The sequence below is a fragment of the Pseudonaja textilis genome, chromosome 9, assembly GCF_049901715.1.
Source record: "Pseudonaja textilis isolate UNSWEBS1 chromosome 9, rPseTex1.2, whole genome shotgun sequence".
Lineage (NCBI taxonomy): Eukaryota > Metazoa > Chordata > Lepidosauria > Squamata > Elapidae > Pseudonaja > Pseudonaja textilis.
The window spans coordinates 12,627,385-12,653,016 of record NC_141998.1 but is presented as its reverse complement, the minus strand read 5'-3'; the positions used below and the strand labels follow the sequence as shown (position 1 = coordinate 12,653,016).

The 25,632-nt window shown below is 41.7% G+C and overlaps 1 protein-coding gene across 1 annotated transcript in view; it reads left to right on the top strand.

The window, feature by feature from the left end:
- UNC5D (unc-5 netrin receptor D) overlaps positions 1 to 25,632 on the top strand; it is a 726,013-nt gene that overhangs the window by 360,094 nt on the left and 340,287 nt on the right. The window contains exon 2 of the mRNA XM_087938913.1: positions 15,755 to 15,973. Within this exon, the coding sequence (XP_087795039.1) occupies positions 15,755 to 15,973 (219 nt within the window). The remainder of the gene's footprint in view (positions 1 to 15,754; positions 15,974 to 25,632) is intronic.

Here is a 25,632-nt window from a genome sequence, read left to right as displayed (position 1 = left end):
CCTTGACACTGAACAGTTGTCTTCCCATACCCACAATGATATTGTTTGCTACAAGCTGATATCAGAAAGTTATTTCTGTTTCAATAGCAATGACCTCTCTCTTTTTAAATATTTAATATTTTTAACATCATTTTACCATATCACACTTGTAAGGTGGCAGCCCAATTATAATTTGGAGCACCACCAAAATAAAACAAAAGCAGTATCTTCTCTGGCATCGAAAAAAGAAAAGACAGTAGCAGTCTCAAAATGCTTTATTCTGCCTCTGGAACAAGTTGAACATTTAAGCCAACTTGCAATGTCTGGATGGATGAATGAAAGCATATTTTAATGTATTTTCTTTTCCCTGTCCTTTTCATGACACTTGTCAGTTTCCTTGTGCATCAAAGTAGTCCTGTGACCCAAAGACTTGTCAGCTGGCTGTGATTTATTTGCCAGAGGACAGCAACAAACCACTTTAGAGCACAATACTCCCTCTTAGATGGTACCAGGCTGAAATTTCTTCAAATACATTTTTAGTTGTTGTTTCCAGGGAAAAGGACTTTTAACAATTTTTTTTTCTCATTCACCCTTTAGGAGGTGGAATGTCATAAAATAAGCCATTTCCCCTGCTTTCCATCATTTTACTAGTGACAACAACACCAAAACAAACTCTTTAAGCTTTGTGTCCCTCTCTCTGTGTTGTATGTTTGTATTACCTCCTTTTTCCACTCATAGTAAAGGTAGTCCTCAACTTACAACAGTTCATTTAGTGACTGTTCAAAGTTACAAAGGCATTGAAAAAGTGTCTTATGACTGTTTTTCACACTTATGATCACTGCAGCATCCCCATGGTCATGTGATTTACATTCAGATGCTTGACAACTGGTTCATATTTATAACGGCTGCAATGTCTGGGCGTATGTGATCATCTTTTGCAATCTTCTGACAAGCAAAATCAATGGGGAAGTCAGGTTCACTTAAAAACCTGGTTACTAATTTAACAACTGCAGTGATTTGCTTAACAAATGTTGCAAGAAAAGTTGTAAATTGGGGCAAAACTTGCTTAACAAATTTCTCACTTAGCAACAGAAATTCTGGGCTCAATTGTATTTGGATCACTCTAAATGCAGCAATGACTTTGACAGACCATACTGATTGAAAAAAAGTGCTGAATAATATTAGAGAATGAAACCAAATGCAAAATGTTAAATCATGCAAATGTTAAATTCTCAGACTGTAAAATATGAAGTGTTCACCTTCTCCACTTCCCCTCCATCTGTTATAATTCCTTGCTGTCTTTGTAAGCTTAAAACAAATCAGTATGCATGTTCCCTTGCTGACCACATTTGCTGTTTCTGTTATTATCAATCTTTGCTAAATATTATGTCCCTGAAGACTTTAGTAAGTCTGTGTATTAAAGATACAAAGATTTAGGGATTTGCAAGAACATAAAATCTCTGTCTTCCATCAACATCTTAAGTAATTTCAGAGAGAAAATGCAAAACGGGATAGGGGGGCAAGTGTCCTAATTAAGACCCTTAGATAAGAGCCATCTGGTTCCCTTTTCGTATCTGAATACTGATTATATGTGCATTTCTTCTAATATTCTTTTTCACACAACATTATTTTTATAATCTTACAGCAAATAAACTCTTGTGTCTTTAGAAGGGATAGGTGGGATTGTTCTATTTTTGCCATATTTTTCTGTCATCTGTTCATAAGGATTATTGTGAAGAGGTGAAAAAATGGAGCCTCCAACTGTGCATCAGAGTAAAAAAAGGCAGGAAGTTGCCTGTTAGAAAGTTCTATTTAAGAAGCTTTTCGAAGCCAAATTCTAGACAATACTTTTTGGTCAGTCGAGGGAGTTATGCTGCCTTTCAGCTGTAGAAACTTTTTAAAAAATCATTTTATATCTAATGAGAGTATTGAGCTTTGAACACAAATGCCAAGGATAAATGGACTTTAGAGGACCAGTTGGACCTATTCAATGGTTGATGGAAACTTTCAGGGAAACATTTACACAATAGAGAATCTTAATTCAAAGGCAGAATTGTGATTCAGTACCATGGACAGCTCAGTGAATCTGGCTTAATGCACTAATATGATGGAACAAAACTCATGTTTTGGGGGTCCAAAGATGCTTGGGATTTTGAGTGTGGCAAATAATTGCCAAGTGTTGGGGGAAGTAATCACAAACCTTATATTTTCTGGAAGGAATACTGATACAACTGCTCTCTCCACTCCATCTAGAATAGCACTTGTTCTCCAGCACTTCTTTGTATTATCCAGGATGCTCTTTTTATCTTGTAGCACTAGCACTAGTGCTTAGACTTATGTACTTCTTCATAATTTACAGCATTAAATGGTTTACCGAGTCAGCATGACCCCCAACAATCTGGGTCCTCATTTTATCAACCTCAGAAGTATGAAAGGCTGAATCAACCTTGAGCCATGAGGATCAAACTCTCATCAGTGAGTTGAATTAGCCTGCAATACTGAATTCAAGCACACCACCAAGGTTCCTAGTTGTTCTGTAACTCACCATTGTCTTCTAAACAAAGCACCAAGCTGCAGCCATATTATTTATATTGTTAAGATATACATAAAGCCTGAAGATTTTCTTTTAGAATGAAAATGATATTGAAAAGTGAGATTGTTTTGTAATATGCTACATTCCCATTTTTCAATTATTTTGCTTACTTATTTACTTGTGAAAGAAAATTTGATGTTATGGTTAAGCCATCCTCTTAAAAACTAGGAGATTGTGAGTTCTATTCCTACCTTAGGCACAAAGTCAGCCAGGTAACCTTGGATCAGTCTCTTTCTCTTGGCTTAGGAAAGGAGGCAATGACAAAACACTTCTGAAATCTTGCCCAGAAAAACTGCAGGGACTAGTCCAGATAGTCACCAGGAGTTAAAAAAAGACTTGAAATCACCTCAGACCCTCCCCCATTTCTCCATTTTTCACCTAGTTTATTTGCTTCCTTACTTTATTAGCTGATTTATAAGCTGCCCCAATCTACTGGTTTTAATGGCATACAACTCCCCAATATATAATTGGAATTAAGAACGTACAAAGAAAATAGTGACTAGAAACATTATTGTAGAATTGGGAATTGTGATAAAAAAATTAGCATTAATAAGAAATGTCCACCGTTCCAAGTAAATGGCCACTACAATTGTCCGGCTTTCTTGGTTTGAAAGAACAACCAGGTGTCTCTAATGAAGTAGCCTGTAAAGAGATGGGACATTTGTTGAGCCAGATGGTTGATTTGGGTAACCACTATTATCTGTCTCCATTAGAGACCCAACAGGTGCACTCAGATCATATGGCCATGATAACAGTTGGCACAGATTCTGTTTTGTAAGTATTTTACCCTAAGGATTACAATCAATGTGATTATTTGGATAAAACTGAAGTTCTTGCATGATTCTCCAGTTGATACTGGATGCCAACTCACATCATGACTCCCAGCATGGTCCATAGAAAGTAATAGAAGCTCGTCCTCTATGTTTTGGAATCTAAGATAAAATTCTGATCTGTCCATCTCCCATCTCAGCATACCACTTTTATCTTGATCAACCACAGTTAATCTGTTATCAATATCTCCAATCTTCCTGTCTCTTTGTTTATCTTCTTCAATTTTTTGGAATCTCTCATAATACTTCATCATCATTTGTTGAATATTCTCCACCTTTTCATCAGTGTTCCCTGTTCTTTGTTCGATGTTCTCTGTTCTCTTTTCAATATTCTCTGTTCTTGTTTGAATATTTTGAATTCCTTGCATAATTATCTGCAGGGTCACCTTTTCTTGTTCTTTTTCTTGCCGTAACATTGTCTGTATTGAACATTGTCCTCCAGACGGTGGAGAGGAAGAAGTAGAAGTTGAGGAACCAGGGGCTCTTAGTTTCCTACTCATTTCGAGCAATTCAAAATCTTCAGGTTCTTCTAGACCTTAATCCAATTGTGAAATAACCAATTGCAATTCCAAATAAAAATAGTAGGAAAAAAGAAGCCTAACAACAGCAACAATAACAGTAACAACAGTAACAATAACAACAACAACAACAACAATAATAATAATAATAATAATAATAATAATAATAATAATATTCAGGTTCTTGTATAACTTAATCCAATTGATTGGTTAGATAGCAGTAAAAACTCAAAAATGGAGGAAAAGACCATAAACACACACAAAAAAGAAAAAGTTGTTAAATCCTAAAAAAGGTGGAAAAGTGAAAAATAAAAAGCTAAAAAAGAGAAAAGAAAAATTCTTCAGGTTCTTCAACACCTTAATCCAATTAAGAGGTCTCAGATATAAAAGGATACAAAAAAAGAAGGCCAGAAAAAAAACAACCAATATGGGAGGTAAATGGAAAGAAAAAAATACCAGGGAGGGAGAGAGAAAAAAGAAAAAAGACTACTCCCTTAAAAAGAAAAGGAAGGAAATCATTAATACTAAAGCTGTTCCTTTAAAATAAAAAGCAAATGTAGAGATTTAACTTCAAAAGACAAGAAAAAAAAACAAAGACAAATTCCAACGGGCCAAAAATCCAAATAGCTATTACAAAAAGTAAACTGATGAGGAGGGGTAGCGCAGCTTAGAAAAAATAAAAAGAGCACACTGCACTTTGTTTAATTATCCAAGGCTCTTGTTATAACTCTCTTCTCCAGAGACTTATCACCTTTTCTTTTCCAATAAGCTTCAACACCAGACTCCAGCTGTTGATAGAAACCCAGAAGAGCACCTGCAGTAATACTCTCCCATGCTCTTCCCTCTATCTTATCAAATAGCAATGTCCTTGAAAAGAAGTCTCACTTCTTTCTCAGCTTTGTCTGGTCAAGAAAAAGAAATAGAGTATTTCCAAGCCTCTAGTTGGCAGTGTTACAAAGTTTCTTTTGCTTTCACTTTCCCCCTCCTTTTCCAAGCAAAATATAATAAGAATTAATTAAAAAAAGAAAAAGATATTTAAAAAATAACTAAAAGGGAGTCTCTAGTCTAGAATATTATAAAATCAAAAAGGAGAAAAAGAAGAGAAAAAAGAAGAGAAAAAACTAGTCCAGTTTCAAAATATAAGATCATGTGTAGAAAATCCAGCAATAAGAAAAAAAAAATTACTTTGACAATCCTGTTTAAAATTGCCGCTTAATCATTTCTGTCAAAACTTTTACAGCTTCTTTCTTTTCCTTAGGGTGTTCTTTCAAATCTTAAAATAAAGAAAAAGTTCTCACCAAACTGGCACACTCTCTCTTTCCGTTCATTTCGGAGCTGTCCCAACTTCAGCAGCTTTAATGGCTGCCTCTTTGCTGCTGGCAAAAAGAGCTTCTCCTGGATCTACCAGGGACTTTGCAGTATCCCTGGGATTGACAGGATGTGCTCTTTACATTTACCATCTCTTCAGGATGGTTTAGATCTGATTGGACCATCCAGGAGCAAAGATATCAGCAGCGATCTCAGACCTCCAAGATCGCATGCCGTATCATCGCGACGCCAGCTCCGACCTCCAAAATTATTTCATAAAACATGAATGAATAAAAGTATAGTCAAATGATTGATTAATAATATTAATGTATTTAATACTTGATTGAAAATACGAGAATATATACAATGTAATTGTAATTGAAGACTACGAAATGGAAGCACAAAACCATTTATAAACCAACTGACACACTGTATGTATATGTATATGGAACATGGCTTGATGTTTTTATGTTTTGTTTGTTTATGTTTGTTTTAAAAATCTTTTTTTTTTAAAAAAAGACAAATAAAAAAAGAAATAAACAGAAAGTAATAGAAGCTAAGTAACATCTGACAGTGCCACTGTCGGGGTTCTGACGGATGCCTAATTAAATCAAGAGTCTCAAGCCAAGTTTCAAAAGAAATCCAGTTATTTATTAGGAGCCTCATGCCGGCACAGACCAGGTGGAGCGAACTCTGACCTCAGTTAATTCACGATTTGCCTCTGACCCTATTTCCCCCTCCTCCCAATATCAGTCACATTCCCCAATGAAGCAATTTTGCTTGTAAAAGTTGCTCCCTTTGGACACTGGTTCCTGTGGAGATGGCCTTGGCGATTCGGGTGGAATGTGCCTTGTTTTGACTAAGATACCAGCTCCTTGAGGCAGCCATGAAGTTCATTCTCCCATCCCCTTTGCCCATGGCAATTTGAGAGCAGTTCAGGGATGCTTTCCGAATTGACATTCAGCTCCCCACACTTCCTGAAGGTGACCTGTGCAAAGCAAAGGCAGTTTGAGTACAGATAAAGATTTTAGGGGTGTGATTCTCCCCCAGGCTTGTTTGGGTTGTTTGTGTGGAATTTAGCTATGGGGCGGTCAGTTTGGATGATTCTACTCTTTGTCCAAGACACTTCTGATAAGGGAGGTGTTTAAGTGTTGGAGCTGTTTCCTTTGCCATCTCGAATCGAGGATTATTTGTACCTCATAATGGGTTTGCCTCCCTTGATCACTGGGTCCGGGGGTTCACAGAGGAGTGGTCTCAGGGTTGACCCAACCAAAGGTTTTTACGAGGCTGCTATGGAATACCTGGTGTATCTTCCCTGGCAATCGGAGCAATTTTAAGTGCACTGTGACCGGGTTGATGATCTTCATTATGGGGAATGGCCGCATGAACTTGGATCCCAGCTTCTTACTGTGGAGTTTTAAGCTCAAGTATTTTGTGGAAAGGTAGACTTTTCCTCCAGCTGGAATGGTCGTTTTGGGGCTTGGTGTTGTCTGCCTGTTTTTTATAGGACTGCGTTGCTTTAGCTAGCACCTTCTTGATGTTTTCCCATGCTGCTTTTAGCATCGACAGCCAGTCTGTCAAGCTAATTGAGAAGTGGGGATCCCTTGGGTATTTGGTATTGGGACGAAGTCCATGACACTTTATAAGGACCCCCTTATAGAGGTGCTCATGCAGCATCTCATTTATTAACTGCACAAACACTGCCAGAACCCCCTGCAGTCCAAAAGACATTACCTTGAATTGGAAGCTCCCTAGGGGGCAGTTAAAGCTGTTTTCCATTCATCTCCCTCCCTGATGCTTGACTCAATAGTGTGCTTCTCTGAGGTCTAATTTAGTAAACACCTTGGCTAGGTGAGACAGCATATCTTTCATGAGAGGGAGGGGATATAGGTTGTGTACACACATGGCTTTTATTTATTAGATTTGTATTGCCACCTATTCGCCATGGCAACTCAAGGCAGCTTACAACATATAAAACCACAATTTAAAACAATAACACTCATAAAATCAAATAAATTAATAGAGTAAAATTACCCCCACCTCTCCCCCCATCAACAGCATATCACACAAGCTGTTTGATGGGCTCCATCCCGCTATGGGTTCCCCAGGCCCGCTGGCAGAACCAGGTCTTCAATGCCTTCCGGAAGAGAATCAGAGTGGGGGCCAGTCTAATCTCTGGGGGAATGATGGTCCAGAGGGTGGGAGCCACCACAGAGAAGGCCCTTCTTTTGGGTCCCATCAGGTGTATCTCCCTTAAGGATGGAACCAACAACATTCCCTGCCTCCCTTTATACTTTTAAAGTCCATGCATAATCTCATAGTTCCATCTTTTTTTCCTTTAAACAGGATGGTGGCTTGGCTGGCTCAATGAACCCCTTGCTAGGTTTTTTTCTATGTATTTGTGCATTTCTTGCATCATCGGGTTTGGGTAGTTTTGCCCCAGAGATGTCAGGATTCTAATGGATGCCCTAATTAAATCATGATTCTCAAGCCAAGCTTCAAAAGAAATCCAGTTATTTATTAGGAGCCCCATGCCAACACGGACCAGGTGGAGCCAACTCTGACCTCAGTTAATTCACACTTTGCCTCTGACCTTGTTTCCCCCTCCCCTCAGTATGTGTCATCAGTCACATTCCCCAATGAAGCAATTTCCCAGGTTGTAAAAGTCCCTGCCTCCGGCCAGTGTGGGTTCCCATGGAAATGGCCTTGGCAATTCAGGAGGAATGTGCTTTGTTTTGACTGAGATACCAGCTCCTTGAGGCAGTAGCAAAGTTTGCTCTCCCATCCCCCTTGCCCATGGCAACTCAAGAGCAGTTCAGGGATGCATTGTAAGTTGACAGCCAACTATACTTATCCTTCTCTTGGAACAGAGTAGGCTACTAGTATTCCCAAAATAATTGATCCTATTTTGGTATCTCCTTTCTGCTCCTAAGACTCCCAAAGATTGATGAAGGAAAAAAGAATGAAGAAAAAAATCCATATTCCTAAAATAAGAATATTTTACAAAAAGGAATAAACTGTCCCAGTCATCTATACAAGAAAATTTTGCCATCTCTATTTTAGGAAAACAGTATTATTTAGTGGATCACTAAAACAAAAATGTCAACACAAACACCTTTTTGAGAGTGGAAGGATCAAGGAATCTTCTTGCAGGCTCAGTTTAGGTCAAATGTGATTCCAGCCCTTTCCTCAAAAACATTGTATGGCCATTAATTTTCTTTTTTTTTTCCAAAAAATTTATTGATTTTTAAAAAACAGACATAAACAAACAAAACACAAAACATGAAAACATAAAACATCTTTTTTGAAAGCAGCTTGATCCCGGGTTACATCTCTTCGTACAGACACAAATTCAAGTTCATGCTCATTTTATATACCGTTCCATATCTTATTACCATTCTATATTTTCTATATAGCTTCTCCTCTCTTTTAACTCTCTTAATTCTATTTTATTTATTTCATCTCAATTTAAATCATTATACTTATATCCTTTGTCTGTCCTGTTTCAGCTGTCTATTATCTTTTCTCATTAAAACAAAATTTCTCCTGTAATCACTGATTGGAGTATGACACCTTTATATCTTTCCCCTAAATTTATAACACTTAATATAATAGATAACTTTCATTCAGATTCTGCTTAGTACATTCTAAAGCTACACATTATATTTTAAGAAAAGAAAAAATTATAAATGTATAATATAATTAAAACAACAATCCATGCCAGTTCAGCTCTATCGTTAAAATTAATATTCATTTAAATCTTAAACATTTTACACATTACTTTTCAAATAAGTATCATGATTCTATGGGAACACTTATAAATTTTATGTAGTTACTCCCCCTCCCCCATTTCACCTATATTTTAAAACATTGTATAATTAAAATGTTCCCATTCCTTCCTAATTCAATTCTCTCATTTATTTCATTTCATTTATTTTGTTCAGAAAAGTTTCACTAAATTGCACTGAGTATTTTTTAATCATATATTGTTCCAGTTTTCTAACATTATTTCTAATACAAGTATAACAATACAATCTTATGTACCTTTGCAGAATCTCATTTTCAGTTATATTTTTACCCATTATCTCTAAATAAGTCCTGTTTCTTTACATTTTGCTCCAAATCTTTGTAACTTCTCTTCCCTTCCTTCCTCCCTTGTTTCTTCACTCTACCTAAAAAAAACCCTTGTCTCTCCACTTCTATTTCCCTCTTCTGTGTTCCCCTTTTCTGTTACTTTCTGACATTATATCCACTTTTCACCTTATTTTTCCCTTTTTTGGTTGTTTTTTTAGGTCTTAAATTCTCCATTCTCTTCCCCCCCCTTTCCCCTTTCTTCCCCAGATAAAGTTACTTGTTCATCAAAGATGGCTTCTTCTTTTCCCATCTTTTTGCTGCATAGTTTTTTCCTGTAGTTTCTCATAGGTACAAATCGCCATTTTTAAAAAATGAAAAACGGAGCCAAAAGAGCCCTTCCCTTCTTGTTCCTCTTCTTTGCATTTTTTAAATTCCATTTTCAGTTCATCCACAAGTGATGCCATTGTAAAAAAAAATTTAAACAACCACCCAATTATTTTTAATCATTCAAATATAATTTCCAAAAGTCCCAAAGTCACCAAACAATCCAAAAACACATAAGCTGTTTCATTTAACACTTTCTTCTTTTTTCACTTTCTCTTCCTGGGGTTACTATTTAGTTGCAAAGTTCCAGTTAAAATGTATATTTTAGAAGTCTTGTTACAATTTAACTTTAGATTCTTTTAAATTCCAAGCAGCCTCTTCCAGCCAAATCTTGCTCTTATTCTTTTCCTCTCCCTTCCCACTTACAACAAAAAAAAGTTTTTTAAATGTTCAGAAATCTTTATTGTCCCCTTGGCATTTAATCCAGTTTAATTACCTGTTGGTGCCAAAGCAGATTTTTCTGATTTCTCATTCATCTGCTGTCAATGTAAGGAAGGAGAGTGAGAAAAAAAACTTTCCCTTTTCACTTTCATTTGCTGCTTCTGAATCTTCTTTGGGAGCAATGTATCTTTTGTAAGATTTAAATTCCAGGGTATCTCAGTTGTTGCTTCTTATCCCAATCAGCCAAAACTTTCACTTCTTAACTTCCTCCTGCACTTTCTTTTCCGGCTGAGTGCTTCTTTGAGGGGGCCATTTCTGACTGCCACTCTTACTGCCTTCAGGAAAGGGAGTTTTGCCAGCTGGGGAGGAAAGATGCGGCTTCCCTCGACCCTGCTGGGGTCTCCCTCCTCTTCGCACACCTCTACGGGGTGGCTTAGCCCCGAAGCCAAGTGGCTCGGGACGCTTCAGCGGCGAGCCCAGGCAGAAACCACGCATGATCATGGATTCCTGCCTGCCGCCAAAGCCCTGCAAACCAGACATGGTTCGTATGGCCATTAATTTCAAAGTGTCTGTATTGTGTGACTAAGTGTAAACATTTAGTGCTGTGCAGAAAAAGAAAATTCCTGTACTTGTCTTTCTTGGCTTTCATTCAATTGGATTAAAACTTGCTTTTGAATTCTTTTTATGTGTTTGCATTGATGAAAGCAAACCACTTGAATTGCTCCTTTAACATTGCAATAGAGAAAGCAGAAACAGCACATCTTTATTAACTGAAAAACAAATGATAAAATGAAATGGAAATAAATGTTATTCTCTTTTTCTCTTCCTCCCTCCCTCCCTTTTTAAATATAGGAAGGTTTTTTGTTTGTTTGTTTGTTTATAAAGAAAACTTTACCTGGCATAAATTTGTCTTACTCAGACCACTAGTTCTAAGGAAGACACATTTAAATTAGCAGCAGATTTTTTTAAACTGAAATTTAAAAAGTATGCTTGAAAGAAAAAGTATTAGCTAGACCAGTGATGGCTAACCTTTTTGGCACCATGTGCCAAAATGGAGTGTGGGTGGGAGTGCACACGTTCCTGCATGCTGGAAACTGAAAAAACACATGATCTTCCAGTTTTCGCTGTGCTTGGTCTTCCAGTTTCTGGTGTGCATGTGCAGACCAGCTGGCCAGTGTGCATGCGCTGGATCCACCTGGCATTTCAGCAGGCCTCGCACCTTTCTGCCCATCCCCTGTTGGGATGGTGGGACATCCCTACTGATGACCCAGTTCCACAGCCCTGGACAGGGAAAGAAAGTTGGGTGGGGAATGCCGCCTCCCTCTGCTGGAAAGCTGGAGCCCCTTCCTGGCCTCACAGGGAAGGGGCGCAGTGTTCCTGGAGTTTGGGTTGTGGAGCCAGAAGGTGGGAGAGCTTTGCCCCAACTCTGGCTGGGATGAAGCACCCCTCTCCAACCCGCCACTGAGAACAAGCCAGCAGAAACACACACTCACCACTTCTGCCAAGGGAGCATGACTGCTTCCCAGTCAGTGCACCTCTTCCCCCGGTGTTCCTCTGGTGAGCATTTACTGACTGGGTGGTCAACTGCTCCATGCTGGTGAGCATGCGGGCAGCTCCTCCTCCAGCATCCCACCTGGAAGAGGCAGTGCAACAGCCTGAAGAGGGGCAGAGCTGAGGGACAGGACAGGCAGTCTGGGGCTTCCCTCCCTCTCCACCTGAGTGGGGTTGTTGCTTGGCCCCATCCCATGGCACATCTGTGCTCCAAAGCACCTGTCTGGCTTGGGTGCCCCAGAAGAGCTGGCTGCCCCCGCGCAGCCCCCCTTCCCACCACTTTTGCCAAGGAGGCGCAACCATTTCCTTCCACGTGGCTTAGCTCCTGCACTGCTCAAAAAGAGCTGGCTGCCCCAGGCAGCCCCGCTTCCCACGTGCCTCCTCATCTCCCCGCTTTCCTCAGTGGGGCCCCCACAGTTCTGGAGACAGAGCCCTGATGGGAAGGAAGAAGTGTCATCTTGACCACCGGCTGGGAGGACACTCCTCGGCGCTCGGCCCAGCTTTCCTGGAGGGGCTCCTGGGCAGCCTGGCAAACAAGGCGGGGGGTGGGGGAGATGAGGACGCCATCAAAGGAAAGGATACCATCAAGTCCATACAAAGAAAGTGTCAAGGGAGCAAAAGAGAAAAGAGGGAGGGGAGAGGATCTTGGTCTCCCTTCCTTCCTTAAACAGCTTCCAAGACCACCTCACCCTTCCCACAGGGATACCCTCCCTCTCCATCAGCCGAAGCATTCAGCCCCCCCGGCTCCCTCCGCTGACCCCCAAAGGACTCAGCAGCACCGGAGACCCTCCCCCGCCCTTTGGACTCATCTAAGCCCTTTGCAGAGACAGCCAGGCAGAGCTGGAGGGCCAGAAGGAGCCGGGGGACCAGCCATTGAGCCCTTCCAAGAGCTCCATCCTGCCAGGAGCCACTTCCTTCATCCCATCCAGCCTCTCTGAGAAGCTCTCCCACTGGATCCCTTTTCTCTCCAATGGGGGCAGGGACTCCATTGGATCCTGCCAGGGCTGCTGGGCAGTACCTGTGTCTTTTGGGAGGGTGGTTGAGGGAGCCTGGCTCAGCTATGGAAGAGGCGTGTAAAGGAGCATCACAAATGTGCTCCAGATCATTTGTGGCAAGAAGAAAACTCCTATGAAGAGCGAGATGGTGGGGAGGGTAAGGGGGGGTCCACAGATGCCCTGAAGCAAAAGCTGCTGCTGAAGAAAGCAGAATTCTGATGGGTTTGAGCTCTGAATATTTGAGTATGTCAGGCTGATTCAGTTATTTGCAGCTGCAAAACAAAGGAGAAGGAAGGGATGGGAGGAATCTTTTTCCCTCCCAGTTCAAGGCAGGGGACCCAGACAGAATGCAAATTCCTCTTCCTTGTGATCACCTGGATTTTGTCCCCAGACAGGAAATCACCCAGAAGCAACGCCTTCTCTTTATTTATTGCAGAGATTGATGTGGATGCCCACCTCATGTGCAACAGCTGCTGCTGGACAGGCAGGCCAGGGCTTCCCTCCCTCCCCTCAAGCATGCTTCTTGCATGGCCCCAACCCTCCAGCCCATGGCACTGCTGTGCTCCAGAGCACCTGGCCATCTTGGGTGCACAGGAAAGCATTTGCTGGTTGGATGGGTGGTTGGGCCGTTCAAGAAGGGAGGGAAGCCCCAGCCCTCCGGTCCTCACCCCCGTTGCTGCCTTGCCTCTGGTGGTGGTAGCTGTTGCGGTGCCACTTCCAGGCGGGATGTTGGAGGAGGAACTTCTGGTGGGGAGGCGAGCTACCTGAATAGAGATGCTGCTGAGGGCCTGATCGCTGGCATGCTGAGCCAGGTGGGAGGAATGCCAGGGACAGAAGTGGTCACACCTCCTTGGCAAAAGGGGTGGGAAGGGGGCCTGGCCAACTCTTCTGGGGACCCCAAGCCAGCCAGGTGCTTTGGAGCACAGATGCACATCAGTGCCATAGGCTGGAGAGTTGGGGCTGCGCAAGAAGCACACTCGGTGGGGGAGGGAGGGAAACCCTGGCCTGCCCGTCCATGCCTCTGCTGCCTCTTTGCCCCTAGCAGCAGCAGTGGCTGTTGGGATGTTGCTTCCAGGCAGAATGCTAGAGGAGGAGCTTCCAGTGGGGAGGCAAGCTGCCTGAATGGAGATGCCGCTGAGGGCCTGATCACCAACATGCTGAGCTGGGTGGGAGGAACACCTGGGACAGAAGCGGTCATACCACCTTTGCAAAAGTGGAAGGGGGCTACATGGAGGGGTGGCACTTCTGAGGCACCCAAGCTGGCCAGGTGCTCCGGAGCACAGATGCACCATGGGCTGGAGCCACGCAACAACCCCACTCAGGCAGAGAGGGAGGGAAGCCCCGTTCCACCCATCCTGCCCTTCAGCTCTGCCCCTCTCTGGGTCTTTTGGCATGTACACCCAATTCTCTTTCCTTTGCTGGTCTTTGCACCCGCATGCACACCAGAAACCAGACCCAGTGTGTCGACGCACATGCACACACTGAAAACGAGATCATCTTCCTGGAGTGCGCATGTGCACCAGGTGGCTGCTCTTCTGGTTTTTGGTGCATATGCGCAAATGAAGTCCAGCTGGCCGGTGCACTGGAACCCAGAAGAGCAAAGGGCAATGGCTCCACGTGCCCAGAGAAATGGCTCTGTGTGCCACTTCCGGCATGCGTGCCATAGGTTCGCCATCACAGAGCTAGACTGTAGCAAACACTAGACATTCAATTAGCAAAGGACTGCATTCTAAATGTTATTGTTTTATGCACTATGATCTGGTGTCTTTCAACCATTTATATGTCCTATAAAACTGGACACCATATTACTGTATAAAATATGCTGTAGGACATACCTAAGAGAAGCAAGAAAGGGAATTTAGTCATAATATTCTCTAAAAAGTCATTGGAATAAACAGTGTATTTCCAAGGAAAAGCCGATAGGGAATGTACTATTGGTCATAAAATGTAAACAAAAATCAAGTTTTTATTTGTGAACTCTGTTTTGCAGAAAGTTGATGCAAGCAGTAGAAGTCAAATTCACATACAATTGTACCAAAACCTATCTATTTTAAGTTAGACTGTATGCATATATATATGAAATGAAATTCCATTCTTATATTGAACAGACATTTAATATCAAAGTAAACACAAATTGCCAAGTAAATTGAACTTTGAGTCAATAATAAAAAATTAAAATAGAAGAAATACATTTTCTGCTGCTTTGATTTCCACCTTACCAGAAATTGAGGCAGATGATCTGTTTAGAGTTTCTAGTGTTTTCTGATTATGTGGTTATATTTCATTTCTCTCTCCATGTGGTCTGCATAAATAAACATTAATTTACCTTTCCATGTTTCACCAGCAACTTAAGGAGATCCAGAGGGCTAATCCTAATGTGTTTATGATAGATATGTTGAGTTTACATGCTATGCTAAACATAATTTTATTACTTTGGATTTGGGAAATGGCATAAACTATCTGAACAAGCTATGATTTGGAAACTGTTGTTCAATGGCTTACCAACATGATACAAACCAGTTGTATTAAAAAATGAGCAAAACAGCCAATGGCAAAATTCAGATTTATTTATCAAAAAGAAAACATATTTAGTTGTGTCAGGTAGGTGTCAGACACAAGCGACTAGATCTGTACATGTAAGGTTCAAACCAACAACTTTATTATATTCTGCCTATTATACAGAAATCTTCCCAGACTGCCAGCCTTTGCCTGGGAACAGATAGATAAGATCTATGGAGCTTAAGGGGAGGGGGTGGGGGTCAGTTTTGGATCCTTTGTGTCTGACCAAGGATTCAAGGACAATCAGTTTGAGACCTCTCCTCTGCCTGCCTGGAAATTTCCCAACAGTAGGACAATTTCAAAAAAGGTCCAATGGCTCTTTTCTTTTTAACCTTTTAGTTTCTGAATAATAGTTGGGGAATTCTGGGATACATTTTAGATTCTGACACATTTTAAAGTGGATAAGATTGACAAATGCTGATCTAGAACTAGCCTTCTGAATTTTATCCTGTATGCTTTGGAAGTTCAAAGCTTATTCTATAAGTTTCATATAGAAAGGACACAAAGAGTAGCCTTTGCCTTTTAGTTGGGATTGTTGGAAGATCTTTATATGGTATGACATCCTCTTTTTTGCTTTTACAGGAATGGACACCAGTGAAACCCTCCCAGAATCTGTCCCATCTGCTCCAGGGACACTACCCCATTTCATGCAAGAACCTGATGATGCATATATAATTAAAAGCAACCCAATTGTGTTGCGCTGCAGAGCCATGCCAGCAATGCAGATCTTCTTTAAATGCAATGGGGAGTGGGTTCACCAAAATGAGCATGTCTCGGAAGAGAGCATGGACAAAATCACAGGTAAGTGATTTTTCTTTACCAGATCCATGCATACATTGGGAATTTTGAAAGCAAGTTAGGAGTCTTATAAAACAGCTGCTAAAGCAAGGGCTTGCCCATTCACAATATGGGTGTCCCAAGGGACATAACTGAACACAAAGGATTGATATATTGAAAAACAACATTTGAGAGTTGCTTTCAGAATTATTGTTTTATAAAATATATGATAGGGCCAGGACTCTGGCAACTGTCAAGAAGCGTGCATCTCAAAAATGTCATTTAAGAGACTTCAGCCCTATGCTCTTTAACTTAACTTAGTATTAGAATTGCAGATAAATGGTAAAAATGGGTGACTTTATATCATATTCTTGAGCCTTACTAAATAGCTTGGCTTATTTATTTGATTTACGATCCATATTAGCTAGAAGAAATATTGAGAAAGGTGTCAGGCTACAGAACTTTTTCCCATTCAATTAACAAGAATGAACTTCTGAAAACCAAACATATCAAAAGGAATCCTTTATTGAGATGAGACTATTCATGTAGGAGTTCAAAGCAGCGTCTGAGGTCCCTCAGGCATACAGGGATAGATAAGGGAGTTTAGAACCCCTCCCCTTATCTCGATGTGTATTTAGTGAAACAAAAGCCAGTATGTTAATTCCCTTTACCCCTTCTGTAGAAATGATCTTTTTTCACAGTTTACCAGGGCATACCTAATTTTCCCGCCACCCCCTTTTTAAAATGAACTTTTTCAGAGATTCCCAGAACTCATCTCACTGTGGAATTTTTATGATCTTCTCATCTCCTGGCTGTGCCTCTCAGAGGTGATAGGTTCTGGTCATGTGGGTTTTCTTCCTCCATTGTATCACGTGTGAGTTATACAAATTCAATATAAGATTAAATATATTCAGGTTACAACAAGAAAGAATTTCTTTATCAGTCTCCCCCCCCCCCACACACACACCTTTCTTCTTCCACTGAAGAAATGACAGATACACGGATCTGACATCCTGCCCTCCTTAAAAAACAGATAGGTCTACTTGGAAAAAACCAAAAATTATGCATTACATTAGCAATTCAGGATGGTTTATCGGTATTTTAGGTGGAACTTTCCTAGTAATGTGGGTGCTTTTACGTGTTGTTTAGCTACCCACTCATTTTCTGAGGAAGGAAGGTGTTTCCAAGCTACTAAATATTGTGTGGATCCACAGTGAGTGCGTGAATCAAGGATATCTTTAATTTCAAAACGTTGTTCCCCATGTACCATGATGGGGGTTGCAGGTGTGGGAAGGGGGGCTCTGAGGTTTGAAGTGATCTCCGGTTTGAGCAAGCTACAGTGAAATACTGGATGAATCTGCCTAAGTGTTTTTGGAAGTTGAAGCTCTACCATCACGGGGTTAATAATGCTGGAGATGGGGAATGGGCCAATGAATTTTGGTGCTAATGTCTTAGAAGGTTGTAAAGATTTTAAGAATTTTGTGGACAAATATACATGGTCCCCAATCTTGAAAGGTTTAAGTTAGCAACGTTTTTTGTCTGCTTGAGTTTTGAAAACTGCTCTAGCTTCCTTTGTTTTACCATTGGCCACATGGCTTGTAAGTTATCCATCCACTCCTTAAGGGAGGGGATTTCAGGATCTTTGGTGGGTAGTTCCGGCATGGGGTTGAATTATTGGCCCATGGCTACCTGGAATGGAGTGAAACCCATGCTACTATGGACTGAGTTATTGTATGCTACCTCTGCAAAAGGAAGAAGGTCAGTCCAATTGTCCTGTTTGCCTTCAAGATTTTCTCCTTTGCTTTGCATCTTTCAGCTGTCATAAATAATGGGGGGAGGAGGGGGATTTGGTTATAGGAAGTGAGTTGGAGGTGTTACAAAACAGAACTGTAAAAGCTGGGGGGGTAGATTCTTGCTTAGGCTTCTATCCTATGCTATGCGCAGCTGCAACTCTTTATCAAAATAGATAAACGGACAGAGGCCTTATCACCACCTGGAGATGCCCACATGATGATATACACAACTTTTAATTGGATGAGCCAATTGAACTTTTGGGGGTGGGAACGTTGCCATTACTTTGTATATGTGAATTATGCACCCATTTTCTCAGATTCAGAATTCTTTTGTTGCTACCACTTGATTTCCAGTAAAAAATACCTTTTCTCAGATTAATGGAATCTAAGTATTTCTTTCTTGGATTTTGAATGGTAATTAATAAGCATCTTAAATATTGTTCTAATACGCTGTTAATTCTCACGGTTGAGCCATCTGATTCTGGGTGACTTGACGACAACTCCTGGGTGGAGCCTAATAGGTTTAAAAACACCCGCCAAAATTTGGATATGAACTGAACACCCCTGTCTGAGATAATCCGTTGGGGAGCTCCATGAAGGCGATAAATGTGTATTAGGAACGTCTTTGCCAATGCCTTGGCAGCTGGAATCTTTTGGCATGGAGTAAAGTGAACCTGTTTGGAGAAAAGATCAGTTACAATCCAAATGATAGTATTTCCAGCATTTTTGGGAAGTCCATAGAGATCTATGGACTTCCCCAATAAAGTCCATAGAGATCCCTTTCCAGGGTGCAGAAGGGTCTGCTACTGTTTGTAAAAGTCCAGGATATTTTCCTTGTCTTCTCTTTGCAGCAGCATAGGTGGGGCATCTCTTAACATAGTTTTCAATGTCCTTTTTGAGGGATGGCCACCAAAATTGTCTTTTGATGAGGTGCAGGGTTTTTACAAACCCAAAGTGTCCCACTATTTTCGAGTCATGGCAGCATTTCATGAGGTCCATTCTCTGGCTTGCAGGGACATAAAGTTTGTTTTCTACCCAAGCCAGTCCATCTTTGAGTAAACAAGTGTTTTTGTTAGCCTGGAGCCAGTCGTCCTTAAGTAGTGCCTCCTTAAATATTGACGTCGTTGTGTCTTTAGTCAGTGATGGTTTTCTTTTCTTTTGTGCCCAGGTGATTACTATGGCTGCTAGTTGGGTCAGTTGGATCATTTGTTTTATAACCTCAATCTTTTTGCTGTTGTATTGGGGTTTTCTGGACAGTGCATCTGCTAAAAAGTTCTTTCTCACAGGAAAATATTTGAGAGTGAAATTAAACCATTCAAAATATTGAGCCCGCCTTGCTTGTTTTTGGGAGAGTTTCCATGGATTTCTCAGGGCTTCCAGATTTTTGTGATCAGTCCATACTTCAAAGGGGATTTGGTTTCCTTCCAGGAAATGTCCCCATGTGAGCATTGCCCACTGCTCAGCATATGCCTCTTTCTCCCATATGGCCCATCTTTGCTCGGTTTCCGTCAGTTTCTTGGATGTATAAGCACATTGTTGTAATTGTCCATTTCCATTCTTTTGGAGGAGGACTGCTCCAACTACACCATCACTAGTGTCTGCTTGGATGACAAAAGGTTGTTTGGGATCTGAGTGCTTAAGGACCAGTTCTGCTGAGAATAGACATTTGAGTTTCTCAAATACCACTTGGCATTCCATTGTCCAGATAAGGAGTTACCTTGGTTTGGGTTTCTTCCCCCCCACCCTTCATTTTTAGCAAGTTTGTGATAGGGAGGCCAATGTTTGCAAAAGCTGGAATGAATTGGCAATAAAAGTTCGCAAAACCCAGGAAGCTTTGCAGTTGTTTGCGGGTGTGTGGTGGGTCCCAGTCCATTACAGCTTTTACTTTCTGTGGGTCCATCTCTATTCCCTCATGGGATATTCTATACCCCAAGTAGTCAATTTTTTCTTGGTGGAATTCACATTTAGGGAGTTTTGCATATAGTTTAATGTCTAAGAGTTTTGTGAGTTGCTTGATGTGTTCTTCCATCGTTTCCGTGTAGATTAAAATATCAAGATACACTAGAACCCCTTTATATAAAAATTCATGAAGGGTTTCATTGATCAATTGTATAAACACGGCGGGTGCTCCTTGCAGTTCAAAAGGGAGCACTTTAAATTGGTAGCATCCCAATGGTGTTAAAAGCTGTCTTCTACTCATCCCCTTCCTTTATTCTTATGCGGTAATATGCATCTCATAGGTCTAACTTTGAAAAAATAATTCCTTTTGGGGGTGGCTTAACATGTCCTTCATGAAGGGGAGTGGGTACATATTTTCTTTGCTAATCACATTCAATTTTTGGTAATTCACACATAGACGCATGGAGCCATCTTTCTTTTCATGGAATAATACTGGGGCAGCTATTTTTGGTTGGGTGGGTTCGATGAAGCCCCTTTTTAAATTTTTATCGATAAATGCTCTGAGTTCTTTTAGTTCTCTGGGAGACATGCAGTACATTTGTGGTTTTGGGAATTTAGCCCCTGGTAGGATTTCGATAGCGCAGTCTGTGGCTCGATAGGGTGAGAGCTCATCACAAGCTTCCTCACTAAATGCTTGGGCCAGGTCCTGGTACTCATTGGGAACGTTAATGGGTTCAGCCAACTATCCGGTCATGGCTGATTCTCTGTTCTCTGTCCCTTTCTTTATCTTTTCCTCTGAGCTATTCGCAAATACTACGTCTCTCTGGAATTGTACGGTTCCTCTCCTCCAATTTATTTTTGGATTCCATTTCTGCAGCCATGTGAGACCTAGGACCAGTGACTCTTCCATTCCTGGGGCTACAATGAATGTAAGCATCTCACTATGGTTTCCTAGTTTTATTTTCAATGGTTCTGTGGTAAACCTGACTGGCTCCCCCCACCTGCTATAGCTCCATCTAATTGGCAGAAAGCGATGGGATTTTCCATTTCTTTCAGTTGGATCCCCAATTTTTCTACAAGGGAGGGATTTATTAGGCATCGGGTGCATCCTGAATCCAGCAATGCTCCCCCTTCCCTCATCTGGGGATAGACTGTCTTAGGGGGAGAATGATTGTTTCAATTGGGTTACTTACCAGTGGGTTGTCTTCCAGATCGCTTTCGGACTGGCTCAGGTCCCCTTGGAGTGTTGGGGGTTCTTCCTCTGGGTTGAGGGGGGATTGGAATCCCACAGTTACTCAGCCTCTCAGGCCAGTCTCCTTTCCTCGAGGCCTGGATGTTCCAGGTTCCCCCCCCCGATGGGTGGTCTGGCTTTCTGGTAGGGGTTTTCAAACAACATTTTGCTGTGTGGTGCCCCACCTTTCCACACTTAAAGCAACCAGACATTCTTGGAGTCATGGTGGTTTGGGGTTTGAAAATTTCCCGTTTCCTCAGGAGTGGGAATCTTTTCCAAAACTTGCCAGTGTGGAATTGTTTACGAGTCATGTCTATCTCCGCCTCCTCTGCCATCACGTACAATTCATGCAGGAGGTTTGGGGCCCCACGGGCTAGGCAGGCAGCATACAGGTCATCATTTAGTCCATCTTTGAACTAACAGACTAGGATATCCTCTGGCCAGTCGACTCGGCCAGCCAGGTCATGAAATTCCTTGGTGTATTCAGCTACCGGGCGACGACCTTGCTTTATGAATCTGATGCAGTCTCGGGCTTTTCTATCAGCGAGAGGGTCTTCGAAGTGGTGGTGTAGGGCCGTCATGAAGCAGTTGAGGTTCCTTAATTCTGGGCATTGGTGTTGTGGAGTGTCACCATCCATCTGGCTGCTGTCCCTTCAAGGGCCAGGGTGACGACTCATACTCGGGATCCCTGGTTTGGAAATTCTGCCCATATTCTTGCATGTAGGTGAGGACTTGTGCCAGAAAAAATCCCAGTTTCTGAGGGTCCCCATCAAATTTTACTCCCAGGGGTGGGACCTTCCTCTGCAGTTGTACTTCTCTGGGTTGGCCAGGTTTAATCCCCTGTTCTGGGGCATTTAGAGGTCGGGTACCTGGTATAGCTGCTGGTTCTTCAGCTTGTCCTGCTGCCTGATCATTCTCAGAATCCAGGGTGGCGGCTCGGGTTCTCTCATTTTCTGGTTCCCTTGCTCTCCTGTATTGGCATCCTGGTGCATCCCTCACCTCGAGGTTCTCCAGGGCTTCCCTCATGAGGCAATTTATGTACCGTCCCAGTTGGTTGTCGAACAGTGGCTCCTCGTCCCATTCTTCCTGATCCGATAAAGCCTCCAGCTCTAATTTCCACCCGGGTTTATGATTACCCCAGGTGAGGGTTACTCCCCTGGTTCTTCTGTTCCAGGTGTCTCTCTTTCCTATGCCTATAGACCACCAGGGCTTTGTAGAGGTTTCGTAGGCAGCTTTGCTATCTTTGATGGGGTGCACTGAGTCAGTATCTGGCTGGGTAACTGTTGATGTTTCTCCCCAGCATTCGGCTTCCCCTTGGTCCTTGCTGTACTCAGACATTTTCCTCTCTTGCAGGGTCCCCTTGGTAGAGTGAAGGTTTTTTTTTTTTTAATTCCTCTCCATGCTGACCTCTATTGCAGATGCTGCTTTATGTCAGGCTACAGAACTTTTCCTATTCAATCAACTAGAATGAACTTCTGGAAACGTATCAAAATGTATCAAAAAGGAATCCTTTATTGATATGAGACAATTCATGTAGGGGTTAAAAGCAGCGTCTAAAGTCTCTCAGGCATACCAGGATAGATAAGGGAGTTTAGAACCCCCCCCTTCTCTCAATGTGTACTTTGTGAAACAAAAGCCAGTATGTTTATTCCACCCCCACCCCTTCTGAAGGAATGATCTTTTTCACAGTTTCCCAAGCATATATCTCACTGGAATTTTTATGGTCTTCTCATCTCCTGGTTGTGCCTCTCAGAGGTGTTAGGTTCCGGCTACCTGGGATTCCTTTCTCCATTGTTTCATGTGTGGGTTATACAAATTTGATATAAGATTGAATGTAGTTACATCAAGAAAGGATTTCTTTATCAGTCTCCCCCCCCCTCCACTTTTCTTCTTCCACTGAAGAAATGACAGATACACGGATCTGACACCATGGCTGACACAGGTGCTATTCCAGGCTGGCATTCTGGGGTAGATTGCCTCTGAAAGTAGAGGTTCCTTTGCATAGTGAGTTCTCCCATGGGATTACTCCAGGGAATGAGATGAAAAATGTTTCTGCTCACCTCTCTCTGGCTTTGCCATCCTTTGGTATTTTGGATAGTATGGCCAAAGGGGACCAGTGATGCCTCCTTCAAGTCAAGCCTGGACATTCCTCAACATCAACCTGAAATTGATTGTTGCTGCTGAGATTTCTGAGACTCCTCAAACTTTCATACAACCTTGGGGGGTCTCCCATCCTAAGATTAAACAATGCCGACCCTGCTTAGCTTCCACAAACAGACCAGCTACTTAGATTTCAATTTGCTTTCATTTCATGGCCTGTTTCAGAAGAGGTTAGGTTATTTTTTACCCCAGCTTTTATCCCAGCTATTATGGCCCAGTGGTTAAGATGCAATGTTGCAGGCTAATTCTGCCTACTGCTGGCTACCTGCAGTTCAGTAGTTCAATCCTCACCCAATCAAGGTTGACTTGGCCTTCCATCCTTTTGAAATGGGTAAACTGAGGACCCATATTGTTGGGCGCAAGAAGCTGACTCTGTAAACTTTTATTCTCTAAAACCTCCAGCTCACTTCCCATAACTATTTTCCCCCTCATCCCCCCATTACTTATGACAGCCGAAAGATGCAAAGCAAAGGAAAGAAATCTTGAGGGCTGACATTCGGCCCTCCTGCAAAAGAGGCATTAGCTCTATAAAAGTAAGAGAGTACAGGATAAAAGGATAATATAAATGTTACACAATACTACAATATTTTAAGGTTTGTCATGATATTTAGCATGAAATGCCTGTACAAGCGAAGGGGCTCGAACATCCCTCTCATTCACCCATTCCGACTGGGAAGGAGGAAAGTGTTTCCAGATGACTAAATACTGGAGTCGACCACTTTGTCTACTAGAATCCAAATTTCTTTAATTTCAAAATGTTGTTCACCCTCAATCAGAAGAGGAATGGGGGAATCAACTTGAGCCAGTCTCAGGTCGGAGGTATGTTCAGGTTTCAACAAACTAACATGAAAGACAGGATGAATCCTTCTAAGGGTTTTTGGTAATTGCAGTTGGACTGCCATGGGATTCACAATTTGTTCAATTGGAAAAGGTCCAACATATTTAGGCCCCAGCTTTTTTGACTTTTGTGTGGTTTGCAAATATCTAGTGGACCAGAAAACCTTGTCCCCAACTTGATATTGTTTCTGTGGAGCTCTCTTTTTATCTGCAATTTTTTCATGAGCTTGATGAGCATTATCCAATGCTTTACGGGTATAGGTACAAAGTCTTGTCCTGAAGCAACTTTAAATGGGGTAAAACCAGTGCTACTATGAACTGAATTGTTATATGCCACCTCAGCAAATGGCAATAGGTCAGCCCAATCATCTTGTTGATAATTAATATAGCATCTAAGATATTGCTCCAATACCGAGTTAGTTCTCTCACAAGCCCCATTGATTTGTGTGTAGTGGGCAGAGCTTAAGCCCTGGCCTGAGCCCAACAACTTCAGGAACTCCTTCCAAAAGTTTGAAGTGAACTGGACACCCCTATCTGAAATTATCCATTGAGGAACACCATGTAACCTATAGACATATAAAATAAACAGTTTAGCCAAAGTTTTTGCTGATGGGATTTTTGCACAAGGTATGAAATGTACCTGTTTGGAAAACAAATGCATTACCACCCAAATAACTGTATTTCCCCTACTTTCAGGTAATTCCACTATAAAATCCATAGAAATTTCTTTCCATGGAGCAGTTGGTCTGGCTACATTTTGTAATAGGCCAGCTGGCTTACCATGCAGCCATTTGGCTGAGGCACAGATAGGACAACTAGTCACATAAGTTTCAATTTCCTTTTTTAAATTAGGCCACCAAAATTGCCTTTTAACCAAGTGTAGGGTTTTTACAAACCCAAAATGTCCAGCAGCTTTGGAATCGTGAGCTTGTTGTAATACTGGGTTCTGAACTTTGCTGGCACGTATAATTTAGCCCCACCCATGCCAATTCATCTCTAACTGTACAGTTATTTGAGTGAACCAGGAACCAATCATGAAGTTTCAGAGCTTATTTTAACTGTGCAGATAAATCATTAGATAAATCAACTTCCCCTTTTTTCTGGGCTCTAGTAACCATTGGAGCCGCTAACTGTCTAGTTGAGACAATAGGCAGATCATTTCCGGATGAGCACTATTATATTGAGGCAGCCTAGACAGTGCATCCGCCATGAAGTTTTTCTCCCCTGGAATGTACTTCAATGAAAAATTAAACCACTTGAAGTATTGCACCCAGCAAACTTGCTTAGGTGATAGCTTTTGAGGCGTTTTTAGAGCCTCTAAATTCTTATGATCCGTCCACACCTCAAAGGAGTGTTTTGCTCCCTCTAGAAAATGCCTCCAGGTTAATAGAGCCTAACAAAATGCAAAAGCTTCTTTTTCCCAAATGGCCCATCTTCTTTCTGTCTCTATTAGTTTATGGGAAGTATATGCACATGGTTGCAGAGTCCCCATCCCGTTTGCTTGTAGTAACATTGCGTACACCACTGCATCACTCGCATCGGCTTGGATTACAAAAGCAGTGTCCATGTCTGAGTGCTTTAGCATCGGTTCAGCTGCAAAAGGTCATTTCAGCTTCTCAAAAATGGCTTGACACTCCATGGACCACTCTAGCAGTTGACTGGGCTTCAGTTTCACCTCCCCCTTAGTTTTTAGGAGTTTGTACTAGGCAGAGCAATCTTCGCGAAAGCCAGGATAAACTGACAGTAAAAATTAGCAAACCCCA